Source organism: Suillus subalutaceus, assembly GCF_016647625.1.
Source record: "Suillus subalutaceus strain FC151 chromosome Unknown DFJ58scaffold_46, whole genome shotgun sequence".
In the NCBI taxonomy this organism is placed as follows: domain Eukaryota; kingdom Fungi; phylum Basidiomycota; class Agaricomycetes; order Boletales; family Suillaceae; genus Suillus; species Suillus subalutaceus.
The window spans coordinates 200,856-219,475 of NW_024540295.1; the positions used below are offsets into that span (position 1 = coordinate 200,856).

The 18,620-nt window shown below is 48.4% G+C and overlaps 6 protein-coding genes across 6 annotated transcripts; 4 read left to right on the forward strand and 2 right to left on the reverse strand.

The window, feature by feature from the left end:
* Positions 1-43: 43 nt before the first annotated feature.
* DFJ58DRAFT_727403 (uncharacterized protein) lies at positions 44-1,704 on the forward strand (the record flags this gene model as incomplete). The annotated part of the gene is made up of 2 exons (XM_041385464.1): positions 44-1,267; positions 1,318-1,704. 2 exons carry the CDS (start codon positions 44-46, stop codon positions 1,702-1,704), a joined length of 1,611 nt encoding a protein of 536 aa, XP_041244426.1.
* On the reverse strand, positions 1,656-3,974 carry DFJ58DRAFT_880325 (chaperonin Cpn60/TCP-1 family; the record flags this gene model as incomplete). Its single annotated transcript, XM_041394536.1, has 8 exons — positions 1,656-1,980; positions 2,035-2,153; positions 2,206-2,641; positions 2,696-2,956; positions 3,006-3,201; positions 3,252-3,414; positions 3,464-3,853; positions 3,909-3,974. The coding sequence occupies 8 exons, from the start codon at positions 3,972-3,974 to the stop codon at positions 1,896-1,898; spliced, it is 1,716 nt and encodes a 571-aa protein (XP_041244427.1). The 3' UTR covers positions 1,656-1,895.
* A 99-nt stretch (positions 3,975-4,073) lies between these two features.
* DFJ58DRAFT_349788 (uncharacterized protein) lies at positions 4,074-5,393 on the forward strand. The gene is made up of 2 exons (XM_041379986.1): positions 4,074-4,450; positions 4,507-5,393. Exons 1-2 carry the CDS (start codon positions 4,349-4,351, stop codon positions 5,140-5,142), a joined length of 738 nt encoding a protein of 245 aa, XP_041244428.1. The 5' UTR covers positions 4,074-4,348; the 3' UTR covers positions 5,143-5,393.
* A 49-nt stretch (positions 5,394-5,442) lies between these two features.
* Positions 5,443-7,297, forward strand: DFJ58DRAFT_785557 (uncharacterized protein). The gene is made up of 11 exons (XM_041390040.1): positions 5,443-5,649; positions 5,704-5,735; positions 5,798-5,886; positions 5,934-6,035; positions 6,092-6,171; positions 6,230-6,330; positions 6,385-6,420; positions 6,474-6,492; positions 6,543-6,727; positions 6,779-6,811; positions 6,869-7,297. The coding sequence occupies exons 1-11, from the start codon at positions 5,474-5,476 to the stop codon at positions 6,955-6,957; spliced, it is 942 nt and encodes a 313-aa protein (XP_041244429.1). The 5' UTR covers positions 5,443-5,473; the 3' UTR covers positions 6,958-7,297.
* A 7,095-nt stretch (positions 7,298-14,392) lies between these two features.
* DFJ58DRAFT_785579 (uncharacterized protein) lies at positions 14,393-16,255 on the reverse strand. The gene is made up of 9 exons (XM_041390041.1): positions 16,144-16,255; positions 15,868-16,096; positions 15,735-15,805; positions 15,649-15,677; positions 15,458-15,596; positions 14,975-15,407; positions 14,885-14,921; positions 14,712-14,834; positions 14,393-14,661 (listed from the first exon to the last, which is right to left on the reverse strand). The coding sequence occupies exons 1-9, from the start codon at positions 16,161-16,163 to the stop codon at positions 14,636-14,638; spliced, it is 1,107 nt and encodes a 368-aa protein (XP_041244430.1). The 5' UTR covers positions 16,164-16,255; the 3' UTR covers positions 14,393-14,635.
* A 29-nt stretch (positions 16,256-16,284) lies between these two features.
* DFJ58DRAFT_785582 (uncharacterized protein) lies at positions 16,285-17,391 on the forward strand. The gene is made up of 7 exons (XM_041390042.1): positions 16,285-16,332; positions 16,390-16,470; positions 16,523-16,560; positions 16,616-16,823; positions 16,876-16,955; positions 17,007-17,097; positions 17,153-17,391. The coding sequence occupies exons 1-7, from the start codon at positions 16,330-16,332 to the stop codon at positions 17,162-17,164; spliced, it is 513 nt and encodes a 170-aa protein (XP_041244431.1). The 5' UTR covers positions 16,285-16,329; the 3' UTR covers positions 17,165-17,391.
* The last annotated feature ends 1,229 nt before the right edge of the window (positions 17,392-18,620 follow it).

Below are 18,620 nucleotides of genomic sequence, written 5' to 3' on the forward strand. Positions count from 1 at the left end.
TCCTCTAAAGAAGCGCAAAGCTAATGATGGACCCAGCAGAGAGATGTCCGCCAAAGTGAAGGAGCTTTTCGGGCCACTGAAGAGAAAAAGGGGACGACCACGCAAGTACCCTCTTCTCGAAGAAGAGCTACCGAAACGGAAAAGAGGTCGACCCCGTAAATATCCTGTTTCTGAGGTGCCTCTCCGATCTCAGCCTTCCTCACCTCCTAAGCCTCCATTGACTCCGCCTGCACCTGTGATCAAGCTTTCCGCTCCCCCATCCCCAAGCGTCAAAAATAGCGATCATTCCCCCTCTTCATCACGCAGTCACACCAGGCCAAAGGCTTTGGCGGTGCAATCACAACCTCGGGACTCCAACGGCCGTTTTGGCAAGAAAGCCACGACGAACGGAAGATTTGTCCGAAAGAAGTTTGGTCATTTTCAGAACCTGACACGCACAGAGAGGCTTTTCCGCAGAAATATTAAGGTCACGCAGTGGCTCGCTGGCAGGCATGAAGAAGATGAGATGGACGACGAAGAAGCAGACTCACAGGACTGGGATCAAGCGAATGATCCAGAGATCCTTCCTACTGGCAAGCGAGCGGCATCATTCCCACCTGAAGGCTCAGCACCGCTAACGAAGAAGCCCCGACATTGCCCCAGTCCATTCGAAAGAAATGATGAAGCATTAGAATACTGCCCCTCTGTACCATCCGGGCCCTCGGCTTATAAGTTCAAAGGGGTGGGTAGTAGTCTTCTGTATCATCCCAATCCGACAAATTACGCTCGGCGGAAGTGGGCACCGTGCCCCGATGATGTGTCCCAGGATGAAGAAGATAGTGGCCCCTCTCTTCCAACGCTGGAAAGTGATAGCATTGGTCCCGTCACACCTGATGATCAGACGCCATTACCCATAGCTGGTCCGTCGCAGCTTGAGCATACAGTCGCGGAAAAACTGGCCCGGCGAGCTAGTTGGCGAGGGCCTGTACACAATAGCGTTCTGACCTTCCGACCATCTCCAGTCAATTTTGCCAGACGTCGTTGGTCTTCGATGTCCAAATCCCCCCTTGACTCTGGTCCAGGAACTCGCCGCAGCGAGCGGCTGAACCCAAAGGCTTCCTTCTGTGGTGAAGACGGTTCTACGAAAGTTTCTAGCGCAGATGGACTGCATGCAACCCCCACTGTTGGTTCACGATCAAGCGTTCGCGTTTCGTCCATGTCGGAGAATATGTATATAGAAGGTGGTGCAATTCCTCGTGCCGGGTCCTATGCATCATCATTTGACGACGTACGTACATCTACTTCTTATACTTAGAATTGCACATGAATAATTTACAGCTGAGCGAGCAGTTTCCGATCTCAGATGTGCACCGCCGCACTTCTTTTCCGGATGACGGTACACTTGACTCGGCCAATTCTGACGACGATCGAGTTGTCGAAGGGCTTCTTTCTGAAAGCAAGGAGGCTCATACTGGCGTTGTAAATGAGGAGCAATTCTCTCATCTCCGTGTCACATATACGGCTAAACTTCCTGCCCCAGTACCCTGGAAGAACGCTCGTGGAACACCCATGTCTCATTATTTGCGCAAATCCGCTTCATTTCATGCCGACGACGAACCATCCTCTCCCACTCGTTTTATTGATGCAGGTTGGGAGTCTGACTGCTCTCACTCTACAGCTTCACTAATTGCCAGGGCGGAGTCTGAGTTATGTGGACACGGTTAAACTTAATATTAAACTAAATTATGTGGTCCCGTCCACCTTCGAAATCGGTTAGCTCGTTGCTTTTGTTTCAACTACGATAGCATTTTTGTAATACGCCCCACACATACATACACATTCTTTATCACCACGTATCGAGTGCGTATTCTAACGGTACAGTGAGGCACGTTGTACCCACAATTCATAGCACCTCTTCACGACTGCCCATCTGGCTTCAATGAACTCCGGCCAGCCCGCAAGATTTCGTCTGTGGAAAGGAGGTTCACTGCGATCACAGAACTAAGATTTGGGTCTCAGCAATCATTCTTCTGATGGAAAAGGATATCCACTTACCATGAATGTAACATCTGCCTCTTTACCCTGTAGTTATCCCAGATGCCTTCCACAGTCGGATCAAACGGCTCCCCTGATTGCAAATCGATACCAACCGTGTTTCCCTCCGCTTGTTCGTCCTATTTCGATCAACGTAAGCAAATCAAATACAAGCGGAATGATATCGCGAACCTGTAGCGCTACCACCACATCCTGGACGTCGAAGCCTCCGTTTTGTGCAAGAGTCTTTGGAATGATCAATAGTGCATCTGCATACGCTTGCACGCCCATTTTAACGCGGCCCTTGGCAGTTTTCTTTACAGGACCACCCAAATGACCTGCGCATGCAACCTCAAAGGCTCCCGCACCGGGAATGAGAACCTCGTCCTCGAGTGCATTTTTGACGGCGCGAAGACCGTCCCGTAAAGCATCCTGGATTTGTTGGATCGTGTGCGCATTTGGACCCTTGATAAGGAGCGTGACGCTCTTAGGTTGCTTAACCTCTTCCACGAAGGTGTACTTCTCTTCGCCTAGAGTGTGCTCATAAACTAGACCCGCCCAACCGAGGATATCTGGGGTTAGATCGTCTACGGAATTTTGCGCAACACCTCCGCAAATGAGCTGCAGGCTAAGATACGACCGCAATCAGAGTAATATCTTTACGTAGCGCTGAAGACATTACCGTTCCATATTGCGTCGCTTAGCACGACGTAAAGCGAAAATGCCATTCTTTGCAAGGATATCGAGACTAAGTGGATCAATGCCTTTTTGATTGATAACGACAAAGTTTTTTGGCTTTTCGCTGCCGCCAACAGCCTGATCGCATGCGAGATTCTTGAGTTCTACGATCTTCCTCACTTTGGCGTCTACGAAACGCCGTTCAGATTCGATGAGCTTTTCACGTTGCTCGGCAGACGAATAGAAGAAGCCAGAATTAACCTCTCTAAGCTTTTGTGAGTTTAGAGTTGGGAATGCGGTGCTGAAGGACGTACGTTTTTTCGTACTCTAAGCTGACGTTCAACGTCAGAATGAATGCATTCTCGACGCGTTTGGGCATGTCCGGATGCCTGGCACCGTGATCCATGACCAGGCCACGCACGAGCTGAGTTTCTGACGCTGTGCGGTGTTGCATCTTCATAATTTCTACCATGTGCAGATCTATTGGGTCGCGATACTGATCTTTTGCTTCTGTAGGAACTTTTAGCATGAAGACCCTTTTGTTTACATGAAAGGCGTGCCTTTGGGGGGTGCTGGTGGCCTGATGGTGAGCACAGCATCTACCACATCTGCAGCGAGTTGCTTCGCTAACGAGGCGTGCAGCTTAGTGGCAAGCGAAGTGTGTGCGACGTTGATCAGAGTTGGCCTATCCAATTTGGATGGCAGTTTGAACGTGTCAAGGAACTAGGCGCGTCCATCAGAAGCGTAAATACATGCAAATGCGGAAACCAACCACTAAAGCCTCTTTCTTCGCGAGATCGAATCCTTCTCCTATGACGGTTGGGTGTACGCCTTCAGATATGTAACGATCGGCTTGCTTAAGTAACTCTCCAACCAGTAGAACTACCGAAGTAGTTCCGTCACCAACTTGATCATCTTGAGCGACCGCGGTTCGAGCGATCATAGCGGCTGTCGGGTTTTGTATTTGCATCTCGGATAGTAACACTTTACCATCCTTGGTCATTTTGATCTGACCAGAGCCGTCCACAAGCATTTTAGAGTACCTCTTGGACCTGAAGTGGAGTCCGATCGGAACAAGGCGGTCGCTCAAGAAGTGATGCTGATGCTTACCGAGATTACCCTTCACTACGTTAGCAAGACCCATCGCGCCGGTGGTGTTGACCTAGCAAAGTGATGCACGAAATTGGAACAGCAAAAAGCCAGGACATGCGACTTACCTGCAAGGCAGCAGCGCGTCTGACGCTCTCTGCCTTTGGATTGATCAATTCTATTGAGGAGGACATGATAGAAGGAGCAATGAAAGGAAATACGCGGGTCCGGTAAAGTCGAGCAGATTTGGAAGTTGGTAAACGAGCTCGGATGGCGGAGTACCAAACCTATCTTTGCGTTGAAATTCGTTCAATGAACCGCACAACTCATTTCACTCAAGCCTGCGCTCATTGTTTTTGCACTACGCAGGCCTGGCATAAGGCAGTCGCGTTTTTATCAGTAAAACGTGGCTAAGTCTCAATACTGATCATGATGCTCCACCAGACGAACTGATATATATCCTCAGCTGAAAATGCATTTTTCTCAGAAAACCAAAACCTTCAGCCAGCTGCAGGTCTTACAGCTGAGCTTCTTGCTCGCAGAGTATCTCTTCTCTATTCGATAGGACATGCAGCGCACTCAAAAGGCTTCGTCGTCTTCGGACTCATCACCTTCACCGACTCCTCCGGGAAGTCATGCTCTTCAGCCGACCGCGATTCGTTCAGAACCAGTACGTCTCATTGACGTACATCGTCTCCTTCGATGAAGGCTAACGTCTAAAATCAGAAGGCGGAGCTAAGACCGTTGTTCACGCAGAAACCCCTGTCTTTTTCAGATCGGCAGAAGAAGCCTTCTCCACCTCCGCGGAAGCGCAGGAGGCAAGCAGTGCCGGAAACCCCTGCTTTGACTTTCAATCCTTCTCAGAGAATGATACCGACAGGGCGACAGGAGCCTCCACAAACACCAGTGTCGCAGACTACGCCTATTTCATCTACCAACGAATGCCCCCCTGGTTGGGTGTCTGATGAAGTCGATGACCAACCGCCCCCTGATACATCCGTGTATTCTAACCCCACCGCCTTCAAACGCCCTCGCACCTCGAGTGGTAGCAACGACTCACCGCAGTTCCCTAGTTATCCTACCACATACTACAACTTCAGGACTCCGGATACAGCGGATCATCAAGATTCTCCGTTGTCTGGAGGAAGTTCTTCTCCGACTAATTCCTTCGGCTCATCTCCAGTACATCACCCTTATGGACCAGAGATTGAATATCAGCCTTTTCATCAGGAGATGACGGGACAAAATGCCGCAGATTACGCGCAATCACGTAGAGATGTCTACCGGAACCCTGCCTACCCCTCACCTCAAGAAGGTGTCTGGCCTTACCCCCCCTATTCCAATAATGTGTATCGCGAATAGTCGCTTTAGACACTGATATTGTTTGTCAAGAGTCTCCCTTGACTGCATCACTGGTTGATGTTCATTGGACAAGAGTAAACTAGTTTGACCGAGCGTAGTGGTATTGGTGGATATTTTGCAGAGCCGTATATCTTGACCCTTTTACTTAGATGGCGTCGTGCGTCCGATTTATTTGTCCATACCGAATTTTCTGCGTATTTTGTCTTCGCCTTCTAATTACAGTTCCAATGAATATTATTACTGGTTTTCGGTTACAATTAATAAGAGCTCGGTGAAACGCGCGCCGATATTATATGAAGAGCGAACTCCAACAAGTCTCACCCAACTCGACATGCCTTCTCATCCGAACGCTGCTCAAGGGAGGCAGCCCAGTGCCGAAGAACATTATCAGCGCACTCTTGCCCGCATTGGGCAAATTCAATCACACCTCTCGAACTCTCCGCGCGGGCAGCGACTCAAAGGTAAAACTTGCGTTATTACCGGTGTGGGATCATTGCATGGTATAGGGTGAATGCTCAGTCATTGATTCGCTCAATGAAATTGACCTGTGATTTGTACCAGCCGTGCTTCTGCGTTCTTGTTCGCACACGAAGGTTCGTGGACTATCGCCTTCTGGAAGCAACGCCCGTCACAATTTCTATTTCGATATTTGCAGGAGCGACTCATCTATACTTGCTCGATTTCTCGCCAGAGAACCTGCCTGAACTCAAGTCTACGATTGAGAACTCATATCCAGACGTGAAGGTAGGGTCCTGATGTTCCTATACGTCTAATGACTAAATATATCACAGGTGACCACAATTCAAGCCGACGCAGCAAATGAGACTGCCATAGCAGCTGTATGTGAACAGGCATTACAAGATGAAGGTCGATTGGATGTATTTTTTGCCAATGTATGTGTCAAATACAACAGATAAAACCTCATGTTGTACTCAAACATGCCCAAAAGGCCGGTTTCGCAAGTGACAAGGCGCTTCCCGATGTGACCGCAGAAGGTTTCATGGAAAGCATGCGAGTCAATGCATTATCGTCAGTATGCCATATCGTTTGCCATAATACTTGGTTTGACTAGAAACGATGTTAACAGGTGCTTCCTTGCCGTCAAGTACGGTTCCGACGCAATGATGAAGACTAATTCGTCGAGAGGGAAAGATATCAGTGGAGGAAGCATCATTTTGACTGCATCTGGTACGTTTCATCATCTCCTTCCCATTACTGCATAGGTTTCTAACAAAACATCAGTGGCAGGGCTGCGGTCCGGGGCAGGGACTATAGACTGTGAGTCCCGCTCCTCCCTATCCTCGACCTGCCATAGCTGAGCCTACGATCAGATAGCGCAAGCAAAGCGGCGTAATGTTTCGATCATTGTTCTCAGCGTAGAAACTCATTTCGGATCACAGTGTGAACTCGATCGCGAAGACAAGTGTATATCAACTTCAGAAGACTGACATCCGCGTAAACACAATCTGCCCGGGCCTGATCGAGACCAATATGACCAAGGACACGTTTGATTTTGCTCGTCAGCGAGGCAGGGAGAGCAAGATTGGCCAATTGAACCCGATGGGCCGCTTCGGCGTCCCCCAAGGTATGGACCTCGTGCTGTGACTATGTGTACTCAGTTTATCACGTCTTGCAGAAATTGCTCACATGGCCTTGTTTTTGGCTTCAGGTAAGAACACCTCCCTCCGTGAAAAGCGATCCAGATCTGATCTGTACCCTGCTAAAGATGAATCGAGTTATGTCAATGGACAGAACATGGCAGTTGATGGGGGGCTTTCGTCATCACATCCCGTAGTCCCAGGACGGTGGGCCTGATAGGCTGCCAGACTATCTCAAACCGTATCTTCTTGGGATCTCCCGTATCTTTGACACCGTGTTGCCTTTGAATCAAATGCTTTATGACGTTTTGGGGCTATCGATGCGTTTTGGAGTGGCGACTCCGCGAGGGCGCTCGCGGAGTTTGCTCCAAGTTTGCTCTCAACCATTGGCATAGTCAGCCGCTTGTTTTAGAGTCTCTTTCTTGTGATACACGAATGCGCCAAACGTAGGACGATCGAGGCATACAGCAGAATCAAGATAGTCGGTGCTTGCACAATACGTTGGTACAACAACCTCAACCGTGTATACTCTAATAAAGTCCACCCAACTTACTCTGCAACGTGAATGTTCGAACGTTACAGAAACCTACAGGGCGCTCGAAACCTGTATGGCCGCCCGTACTCATGCAACAGCGACAGTTCATAGCTGCTCAGTGTCTGATAGTACTTTTTAACTCCGTCCTCATATGAAGTCTCCAATCTAGGCTTCGCGTTGTATGTCCTCGAGGTCTTAATACCCCAAAATGTTAATCTTCATTGCAACCAAGACTTTATTTGAATTGAATGATTTCTTGAAGGGAATCACGAGGGCAAGGGTATCTGGTTTTTCAAGATCCTCGATCGAATTGTGGTTCCGTGCCTCGTGGTTAATTTTTCTGAATGACTTTTGATGGCAAAGTTTTGAGGCAGTTCAATAGCCTATACGACCGTTCACGGAGATACGAGTCTAGTCTATCGCGGATGGACGATCGTGAATCATGATATGCTCAATTTCCTCATGTTCGTGCACGCACGCGCATCTCACACTGCCTTGGTGCTCCTGCCACGGACCAGTCAGTTAAAAAGCCCAGATATCTCGCAAGACTGACCGTCAGCTGGCATCAAGACTTTGATCTGTTCTGTTTCGAACGATATATCCTTCTCTTTAAGCCGATTCTAGCCCATGTAGCGTGGATAGTAGATGGTTCGAGTAGAAGGTTTCCCATTCAGGCTGTGAAGACTTTAGGATGTCCAAAAAAATCCGTGACGTGATGTCATAGATCATTGATTTTACGAACCAAAGCACCATGATTTCCCATCGTCTCTTGTCATTAACCGCAGCTCGGTGCTCTTCAAGCGCGTTTGATTCACTAGTCGGACTCAACTTTCTTGTTAATTGATAGAAGAACTATCTGGTTCAGACCTTGATCCGGTACCCGTCGACCGACAACCTGGATGGAGTAGCAGTGCTGAGGCGAGCGTTCAAGGATTCAGATACAAAGACGACTCTGATCGATGAATTGGACAGGCTAGCGTGCGAGACATGGTAAATTTAGAAATCCAATACTCTACAACCAACAACAACTTCTGCAAAACTCGGAAGGATACGCACCCCATAGGTGAGAAGCAATACGATCTTGAGAACCTATGGCGCGCTCCAGTAGACCGGGTATGGGTATGGTGCCTTTAATCAAACAATACGTGATGCTGTCTCGCTGATGGAAATTGAAAAACGGGAACTTACTGCGAAAGACCCCGCGCACTCGAAGCGGTACAATGTAGCGCAGACGTACCACTTTATCCGCGCAGTTTGTCAAGGCTTTACTGCCCCAACTTTCTGAGCGCAGCTCCCCAAATCAATTACAGCCATCGCGCCGCATGGTTGATTCATACAGATAACCATCCCGAATATAATTTATGCTGTGCGTAATCATAATCAGTGTCTTCAACGTAACTTGACTTTGTAGAAGATATGAGGACTGGGGCCAGTGGTGGATACCCTAAACACTGGTCCAAACCCCCTTCCATTCCCATGGTATGTAAAGCTCGCTGCAGCCATAAAGAAAGAGGCTTAAGCATAAGAATACATATGGGAGGGAAGGGAGTCTGACCATAGCACAGGATATCACTTTGCCAAAGAGTGGGCTGCGATATCCAAGAACACGGAGGGCTCGTCCTGCTTTTATAGGAGCAAGTTCCATCCAGTCTAAACCAGTCACTCACAGCCATACCCATGTGCGTGCACCCGGAGATATCCCTCTGCTCCCTGATACCGAACGAAAGAGGGTAGGAATGTTCGTGTCTTCTGTCATCCAACAAATGGAATGACTCCAAAGATGCCGTGCAACCTTAGTTTTGGGGAGTTCTCTCTCCCACTGGAGAAAAGTGTACAGCACTAAACAAAGCGACGATCCAGCGGAACGTGCTTGTTGATCAGAAGGGATGCTGGGCCTCGACTGCCACTATTTAAAGCAGAGTCACTTATCTTGTAGGGGTAAGCAGCATGAAAAATGTATCGCGTTCTTCTTATCTGTGTGCATTTCCGCAGCGATTGACCCATTCGTAGATTATCACCGAAGGTCACCTTCCTCCGTGCCCTCTAGAAGTCTCATGCACTTGGTGATGGGGTGTTGGACTTTGACCCTGCGTAACATGAGTTCAAACGGGTTTGCACCAGGCCTTGTAGATCGGCTGGAAGTCGACGGAAATGGAGCCTTTGCTCCAGTGGTAAACGCCTCCCATGTTTAGTTTCGCTGGTCTAGCATCTATTCTTGATTCAACGAGACCTGGAAGGTATTTGTTTCTGTTTTGTGTTTTTGTGTGCTCGCGGAGTATTATCACATTTACTCAGAAACCCCGAAGCTCTTACTTGACCTCCGATGTCTTTTAGGCCATCGATCTCTAATTTTTATCCCCCATATCGCTAATTTGTTTTTGGCTGTCTCGAACGTGCCAAAGAAAGCGTATTAGTGCGCTTCTGTACGGGCCCTTCCGCAATTGATGGCTTGCAGCATACGATCGTGGATGGCCTGGACTTCTAACCTTAGAAGCCCGCGATACTTCCACGATTTGTGCTTCCGAACACTGCAAGTTGATACGTCCATCTAACCACAAGTAACATCCGATATACGGGCGAGACAAACTGATGAACAGTGGCATCCTTCGAGCAATCTACGTGTCTGACACTACCCCTGCAGGGTCGCCCTACGCCCAGGCAGATATTAGTGAGGAGCCGTGTAGTCAGGGTGGGGTGAATTGTCTGTTTCAGAGACTTGGAAGCTCATTCGTGACATGTTTACTTTCTTTAGACCCTTCTCGAGTTCTTTCGTCCGGGATATCAAGCACGGGGTACAAGTTGCGATGTACGAGGCATATACGCATGGAGAAATCGTGAGATATATGCCTCACGGTTTCCTTGCACTCGGTCGAGTGCACGAAAGGAGGAAGAGTCACTTGTGGACTGACATTCTGGTGCCCAACTATGTTTGGTTCTATACGTCCACATTCGCATCCATCCGGGACTATCCTAGCTTCGCATGTAGTAAATCAACCTATCTGGATATGAAGTTAGCTCTGTCGCAACGATTACTAGTTCTGGTTGAAATCCTCCGGAATAACTTATACACGAGGAGGCGGAGCAGCTATTCTTGAACTAGTAGACATGGGGGCATCAAACCCTGTCCGAGTATCACCGACTTGAGTTTGGTGCTTGGGGCAGCTTTGGAAGGGGTCAGAACTCACTGTCTCCGCGACAGCGGACTTATTTAATCGTGCGGGATTTCTGCCGCGGAGTTGCTGGGTTTCTGTGATCATTCTTCCTTATCAGTGACGCCAGGAGGCGGGAGAACAGATGATTTGGCAAGAAATATGCAATTTTAGCACTATGCAGAGAGTTACTGGCTATCTGGTCGCCTTCGGGACCGTCAGTCAGCAACTACCATCGCCCCCAGAGCTTTTGTCATGCATAATCAGTGACTACCATGTCGAACCTGTCATCCCATGATGTGTGCCAGTGGCGGGATCCATTACTTATTGATGTCAACGATGGCTCAACGTCCCGCTGACACCTTTAAGACATAGGACTTTTACTCCAATATGCATATAATAGCAGGGGGACGTGCCTAATTATGCATCATCAACGGCCTTCTGAGTGTTTTTCAGCCGCAAGTGCATGTCCTTGCACAGATGCCGATCTGGGTGAGTTTTACTACGTTAGTTGAATGAATTGAAATCCATATGTCAAAAATTCCTCCCAGTATGTTATGCGCGCTTGGCATGCGTACCTTGAAGCCATGTGCATGAAAGTTGGTCCATCCTGACAGTCAGATCCGCCAAACATTTACGCCAGGAGAGCGACGCATGAAATGTATGGTTGGTGTAAACTTTCGGGGGAAAAACATTAAAAGCATTGAATTATACCCAATGACTACTACATAGACCAACCGGATCTGCCCTTAGTCCGCACACCTTGTAGACAAACGGCGTCAGTCAAAGCTGGAGTGATCGTCTTTCAGGTTAAAGGATGCCTGCTACTAGTAGTAGTAGAGCCGGTATACGGAACCTTCTCACCTTTGCTCCGGTCATTCCCGCAGGCAATCTTGCCCTCTCCTTCCCTTTATCTGTCATCGAGTCGCTATCCAAGATTTCAGATAGGTATGATCACGTTCTAGGCGCGAATGACTTGGACACAACAAAGATATTGGGCTGGTAGTGTGTACAGAATACTCTATTCTGTTGTGATGCATCAGTTTTCCCGGCGGCTGCTGACGGCAGCGGCCACATTGAAGTAAAATGGGAACTTTCTTAACCAAGTCCGTCATTAATTTCATGGCCTCATTTGACTGCCATGGCACCAACTGGCACCAATCGTACTATCGGAACAATCGATGAACTTGAACCTGCTGTGCTATTAGCTCGTTCGAAAGTATGCTCAGAGTTACGCACCTTCTAATTACGCTGAAGTTCCGCTCACTAATCGGTAATTCGTCTTACTAGTTGTAGGTAAACTTGTCGTCACCACAACGAGGAGCCCCACTGATACATCCACGATGTGCTGCGAACGTCCATAGCCCATCAGGATGGTTCGCGTGGCCGGTACGATCACCGCGACGATGCTGCTATCCACTGTACCATGGTCCTGGGCATCTTCCATTCCCATGGTATGTACTGAGGCAGTATCCTTTGTATGCGGGGCATATGCCTGCAGTACAGATGGGAAAGAAGCGCCCCTGACCATGGACGAGCACATATACACATCGCACGAAGTGCAAGTAATACACGCAGGGTGGGTATCCCGAGTTCTAGCCTTGACCAATGTCGAGGGCGCGGATGCAGCGGGAGGGAGGTACCACTGATCGTTCCACTTCGTAACGGTGAAGAAGGGAGTCGTTTCGGATATACAAGGAAAGGATCCAAAGGACGGATGCTAGAGACACATGGAAGATGAAACAGTAAGGTTGGGCAAGAGGGCACAGCTCACTCTGTCTCGAACTTGTGGCTAATTTATAGACCACGGATTGTGGCCTGGCTTCCGTAGGGGAGTGTCATTTTCACTCGTCGAAGCACGGGGAAGTGAATTCCATCAGGTTATCATGAATCGATTTAATGAACAAATAAATCACAAACGGTGAGAGTCAAAAGGACCTCGAGGCTTGTGACATTTGAGACTTGAGTGCTCACAATTTTTGATCAAGTTATAGCTTTATCCGCGATCATCATCCCGAATCGTCACTGTTGCCCAGTTATGTGCGAGGTCGCCCATCTGGCACCCATGATAACCATCTTCTCGGAATTCTCAGCCTGTATAGGAACGTGTCCAACATGCTGTTGCAAGATCAGGCAGTCTCCTTTCTCCTTCTGTGAATTTGAGTGAGTTTCTTTGGGCTAGTTTAAGGACTTTTTCGAATTTAGCCAACAAAACAGAGATTGACATGGCCCAGTCCGACAGTCGACAACTTTTTTTTTCTTATCTGAGATCTTTCCCATAGGTCCTTTCCGCCATCGGTTGTGTCACTCCAATAACTTGGCTTCCAACTTGAAGTGTATATGAGTTTTGGGGTCATCCTCGGGTTCTGACATTCGAACTACTGCCGGCGGTATCCTGACGCTGTGCAAATACCACATCAACCCCGATCGCATTCTGATCTATCTCCAGATATGTGGCGAGAACTCCGTACCCTGGCCACTACTCATCGAGTCAACAAGCCTCATTTTTGAACCAGGGATCTCGGCAACAGTCATGTGCTCCATCGATGATCTACAAGGTTTGCTCCGGAGTTCAGAGCTAACTAGTTCTTGTACTACTGGCGGACACTGATCAGCTACTCGCTGTCAGAGGTGATTCTTGTACAACAAACACGCCATTTCTCATCTCAGAATATTATTTTACCTCTCATGTTGTAACCCCAGACAGGATCGAGGTCTAACCAACGGAAGAATCAATACACCGGGCGTTCTTCAAACACTATATCGGCGTTGTGCGCAGGAGTCTCATGGTCACTGTGAGGGTCACGGTACAGTAATTGCTACCTTTCGTTGCCGCTGCCACAGCTGGGCGATCACCACTTGAACGGCAGGATCACCCGCAGTTTATATCCAATTGTATGACCCGACGACGGTAATGGAGGAGAAAAATTCGGGCGCTGATCGGTGACGACAATAACTGGTATCGCCAACCCTTTTCTATACTGTGTTTGAAAAGGTTCCAGTTCGCCGCCCAAAGCCTCGCGGCTTCCGTCCGCTGAAGAACTCGTCACGAGCGGTTTCTGGTAAGTGGTCTAATTACCCACACGCCCTCTATACAACTTCAACTCACGGAGACCGTTCTATAAACAACAGTCTCTGCGTTATATCACCCTCTGGAACTATCATTCTGCCACCACATATGATTCGAAAAACTTCCTGCCGCCTGCGTCGATGCAACTTGATCGTTCAAGAAATTTTCGCTCGTGTAGACTCAGGCTGTCCGCATGGTTCGGTACCGTCACCTGCCAAGCAGACACAAATTTGCAGTGCTGTACACCAATTATGCACAGTACTGTGAGGAGTCCGAGGAACAGGATCATGATCGACATGCTTACGTCCCGGATCTCTGCGCACTCGACACCTCGTAGCGACACGGATCATATATACCACTAACTACAGGCTAGTTTTATATTTCTTCCTTTTTTCCAACACTGTGCAACACAACCTATTAACCGCATGCGGAATGAGCGTTCCAAATCACGTCAACACCCTTAATTGTGTACGTACTAGCCGGCATCGTCATTCCAGTCCTCTCATACAGGGTGGCAAGGAAGCATATCGGGCTTCAAAATTGAGTCAGTTGTAACATAAGCATTGAGGTTCAACCTATCCGGCAATTGTCCAAGCCATCTGTGTTTTTGGACGTGTGCCATGCAGCATTGAAGATCATCCTAGCGAGTTCAGATCTTGCGGGGTTCACATTTTTTTTGTGCAGATTGACGTAGCTGCGCTACCTTCGAGATTATCAAGCGCATCTCGGTAGGCGATGTCCATCACACATTTCGTATCATTATATCATGCCGGCATCTCACGACTCGGGGTTGCCCCAATTGCCCGGTCTCGTTGGGTTGTGCCCGATACAGCGGGACGGAACCTGACGGAACCAGAAGGATAACAAACTGGTAGAAGAATGCGGATAGACATTTGCGCTCTTTATCTCCATCCTACAAACCCATTTGTAGGCACCATGGGCTTAGGGTGGCGGGTGGAGTTCTAAGTCATTTTTCCCAATTGGCGTTGGTCTTGGGCAGACAAACACCGTTGTGCTGCAAAATCATGAGTTCGTGTCCGGATCAGCGGATCGCAAAGCAGTGCAAGTCATGACCGCGGTTGACAGATATACCACACGAACCACAAGTATACTACCGCATACTAGAATGTACGACACCGTCTTACTTGATCTCCAGACATTTCACCTCTACATTTTAATGAGCCACCGGACCTTCACCGCACAGAGGAGCCACTCACCAAATATCAGAGTTGAGTTGGCAGGGATATCAGACATCTTCCGCGCACCATACCCCATTGCTGGTGGCACAATAATCTCACGTTCTGCACCAATTTGCATGCCGGCGACTCCGACGTCCCAACCTAACATGACATTAACGATGAAGACAAGGCCACGAACCAAAGCAGCTAACCTTTGATTACATCACCTCCTCCAAGTTTGAAAGTGAACTGCAGCACAGTGAACACATGCCCGACAAGCAAGAAGCCTAATGCCTGCTTACGGGTTTGCCCTTGACATTCTGATCAAAGATCTTGCCATCCTGTAATTTTCCGATGTAACGCATGGAAACCTTGGCGCCATTCTTAGCAGTCTTGCCATCACCAGTTTTCACATCTCGAATCTTGACCCCACCAGCGAGCTCTTTGTAAGAGCCACCCTTCTTCCCCTCAGCAGTCTTTGGCTTTTTCTTCTCCTTTTTGTCGGCTTTCTTCTCTTCTTCCTTCTCGCCCTTGGGCTCGGCTGCCTTTTCCTCAACGACAACAGGGATTGCCTTACCGTCTTCACCCTTCTGCTTCTTCGCCTTCTTTTTTTTGGAGACCTTCTCGGCAGGTTGCTCGTCGGTGTCCATGGCGTCATCATGAGGACGTTTCGATGGCTTGTGCTCTTCTGCCTTTGGTTCATCCTCAGCAAGGTCTGACAATTCCTCGAAGCGCCTAGCACGGTTAGATACATGGCGGAGAATAACTAACGGTGGTGTACTCACTCGACATCGTCCTCGAGACCTTCAAGTTCATCAGGATGCACCTCGACGTCCGAGCTGACATCATCCAGGTTGTAGGCCTCCTCGTCACCCATGTCAGACTCCATGTCAGAATCGTAAGGTGGTTGGTTGGCATTCTGGTCTATACCACGTATTATTGAAGCTGGATTGGAGCGGGGGAACTTGAGGCTTACCAATGTAATTTCCATAGAGGTAGACGGTGCTGGATGGGGGACATGCATGAGTTATATTGGCTAATAATAGCTTGAACATTGCTTACTTTTTTCCGATGAGCTCAAAGGTATACTCCTCATCGCTCTCAAGGATGAGGTCGCATGCTGACTGCTCAATCTATCCAATAATGGCACGTTAACCGCGTACTAAAATGAAGCAAAACGTCTCGTGCCACTGACCTTGCCAGCGGTTAGCGAACAGAGAACAGTGGTTATCTCATCTTCTAGAGACTTTTGGTCGACTTGATCCTCCTCTTCGTCATCAATTTTTGCAGGATTTATGTAAGTTAACTTGACGGTCGTTCTGCCAGACTCATCAGATAATTTTTCTGCGAGAGCGGCGTTTTTGATTTGCAGGTCTGCCTGAGGGACGATTGTCTCCTTTCGGCCTGGCGTCAACACAATGCTCCTGCAAAAAGTGAGATATAGCAAGGGTTAAAGCATAAGCAAACTTGCCAAACAGCGACGGCAGTCATTAGTGGTATTGGTCGTTCTTAAGACGAGACAAAGCTCAAATTTTTTGACGAGGACGCGTTTCCTGAAAGAGACGCGCTCTTTCCGAATTGGTTATTATGTACTTGTACATTAATTCAGACTCCGCAGTCTCTAGATTCCCTCTCAAGCTTCAAGCTTTAAGACTCGATGGTAGGTCGATTATCAGAATATATGGCCAATGCCGCTGACAAGGCCCTTGGACCGTAGTCGAACACGCTCAGGCCGTATCTCTCAGCTGTCAAATCAACTTTAACAGCGGCTCTGACGCTTGAGAACTTCTCGTCACAAGTAATCATGATGAAATGCTATCTGACACATTCACGAGCTCACAATGGCCTAGGTCGTTGAACGACACAACAAGCCAGAAGTAGAAGTTAGGTATAACCGTATGTTTCATGTCGTCATGGCGTGTACTCATGGCGATCGGTTGCAGGGGCTCCAAGGAGGTTCTCCTGAACCCACTGACCATATCACGCAATGAGAATGAACGCGTCCTGATCGAGCCATCTGTGAACTCGATACGCATGAGTATTAAGATTAAGCAGGCCGATGAAATCGAGCGTATCTTATGTCACAAGTTCACGCGTTTCTTGATGCAGAGAGCGGAGAGCTTTGTTGTGCTGCGCAGGAAGCCTGTCCTCGTGAGTGAACTGCTCGAATATGAGCGGCCATCGTGCTCTAATTCTCGCACAGGGATACGACATATCGTTCCTTATTACGAATGTCCATTCAGAGACCATGTTAAAACACAAGGTCGTCGATTTCATCATACAGTGCGTGGCATCCGAATGCTTCTACATCGTTCTCTCATCCCCGGTAACTAGATTTATGGAGGAAGTAGACAGGGAAATAAGCGAGATGAAACTCAGCCTGAATGCGCGCGCGCGCACGGTAGCCGAATCGTATCTTACCGCTGTGCGTGTCTTATTTACTGCGCGCCTCTCCGTGAGCTAACTGGTGTGCATCACAGTTTAACTCCTGAAACACTATTCTCTCGATTACCACATTTCACTTCGCGCGATAGAAATGTATTTCCCTTGCGCTGTATAGCCTGTTTTCTCGTACGAAGGACGCCATACTAAACCTGTAATCTTGCGCAGTATTTTACTTTATACTGGTGAATATCCAGATCATCAACTGATATAGTCATGTCGGCCGACGGATTGTGCAATTTCGCATCAAAGCAATGATTTATACCATTCCGCCTTACGAGCAGCGAGCTTCGTCGTACATCAAAATTTCCATTTGAAGCTAATTTCATCCGGATATCGAGTTTCTTAACACCACTGCTACTGTGGTGCTTATCACGTTTGGGCTAATCGAATGTCATACAGCTACTGGGTTCCTACCAGCTATAAGTACGTAGGAACCCTTGGGAGTTTTCTATGCGAGTACATGAGGTTTAAGGACCTACACACTAAAAATTACCCCCAAGGGTGATCTTAGATTCACTGCTTCACAACCCACCACCCGTTCATCACCAGTGCTGAGATTCACACGAGTAACCATCCCTTGCTAACCACCTAAACCTCCCAGTCGTCGAGTCATTGGTTACCATAGACCGTGATGTTGACTGAATACCGGTCGAACATTATCGATCGCTTCTTTCCAGCAGAAGCATGACCACCGTTCTTCACGGACGCTGTCACTTTCTTGCCTGCTTTGAGCAGGTAAGAAATCCAGTCGATCTTGAGCCGACTGAGTTGATCGGCAGGAGGCTTCTCTGAGGTAATTCGGAGCCACGGGCCCCCATCTTGTACCCAAGATACCCCTACAGTGACGACAAACTGTTCTTTTGTCGTTGAGTTGTGGTAGGTGAACGATGCTAACCACGAGGAATCCACGGTTCGGAGTAGATGATGTGAACCTTTGAGATCTTGTGGGGGTTTTGGTGATGGTAATGGTAATGGTCTTCTCATCAGCAGGACAAAATTACTATCGTGCATTTGTAGGCCACATGAGGGGGCCGTCTCCATATTGATCACGGAGAAGCCGTGCTCTTCTACGCCGACGTTTTGAATGAAGAGCGACGTTGAGGTACTGAAGAAAAAAGCATTGAATGAATCCGATAGTAACGGATACGAAATGTGTATTCGTTTGACTTCGAATTCCCCGCGAGTGTCGACGATGTCCTCGAGGGTATGATCATCTATCCTTTCGTAACGTTCGGCATTGACCACAGAGCGCCGTAAACGAATACCGACGATATGGTACTCTCCGTCACTTACGCGACGTCGACAGCTCAGGAGAGCGATGAACTCGTCCGATCCATGCGCGAAAGGTCGTAAGGGAAGACTTATGTCCAAGCCGTCGTTGGTGGCGGCGAAGTCAAGCCTGGGGGCATCTGGGCCAATGAATTCTTGACTGTAACGTATCCATTGGTCGGAGGGCACGTCTTCAACATCTCCTGACTTGGCAAAGTAATCAGGGTATAGGGC

What these genes read in the sequence shown, in the direction of transcription:
- DFJ58DRAFT_349788 (XM_041379986.1), top strand. Translation starts at nt 4,349, where the DNA reads ATGCAGCGCACTCAAAAGGCTTCGTCGTCTTCGGACTCATCACCTTCA. An exon ending in CCGCGATTCGTTCAGAACCA is followed by an intron (nt 4,451 to 4,506) that starts GTACGTCTCATT and finishes GTCTAAAATCAG; the next exon opens with AAGGCGGAGCTAAGACCGTT.
- DFJ58DRAFT_785557 (XM_041390040.1), top strand. Translation starts at nt 5,474, where the DNA reads ATGCCTTCTCATCCGAACGCTGCTCAAGGGAGGCAGCCCAGTGCCGAA. An exon ending in GGATCATTGCATGGTATAGG is followed by an intron (nt 5,650 to 5,703) that starts GTGAATGCTCAG and finishes GATTTGTACCAG; the next exon opens with CCGTGCTTCTGCGTTCTTGT. An exon ending in GGCCTTGTTTTTGGCTTCAG is followed by an intron (nt 6,812 to 6,868) that starts GTAAGAACACCT and finishes ACCCTGCTAAAG; the next exon opens with ATGAATCGAGTTATGTCAAT.
- DFJ58DRAFT_785579 (XM_041390041.1), bottom strand. Translation starts at nt 16,163, where the DNA reads ATGACTGCCGTCGCTGTTTG. An exon ending in GTTCGCTAACCGCTGGCAAG is followed by an intron (nt 15,806 to 15,867) that starts GTCAGTGGCACG and finishes ATTATTGGATAG; the next exon opens with ATTGAGCAGTCAGCATGCGA. An exon ending in TTTGAGCTCATCGGAAAAAA is followed by an intron (nt 15,678 to 15,734) that starts GTAAGCAATGTT and finishes TCCCCCATCCAG; the next exon opens with CACCGTCTACCTCTATGGAA.
- DFJ58DRAFT_785582 (XM_041390042.1), top strand. An exon ending in TTGAGAACTTCTCGTCACAA is followed by an intron (nt 16,471 to 16,522) that starts GTAATCATGATG and finishes ACAATGGCCTAG; the next exon opens with GTCGTTGAACGACACAACAA. An exon ending in GTCGTCGATTTCATCATACA is followed by an intron (nt 16,956 to 17,006) that starts GTGCGTGGCATC and finishes CCCGGTAACTAG; the next exon opens with ATTTATGGAGGAAGTAGACA.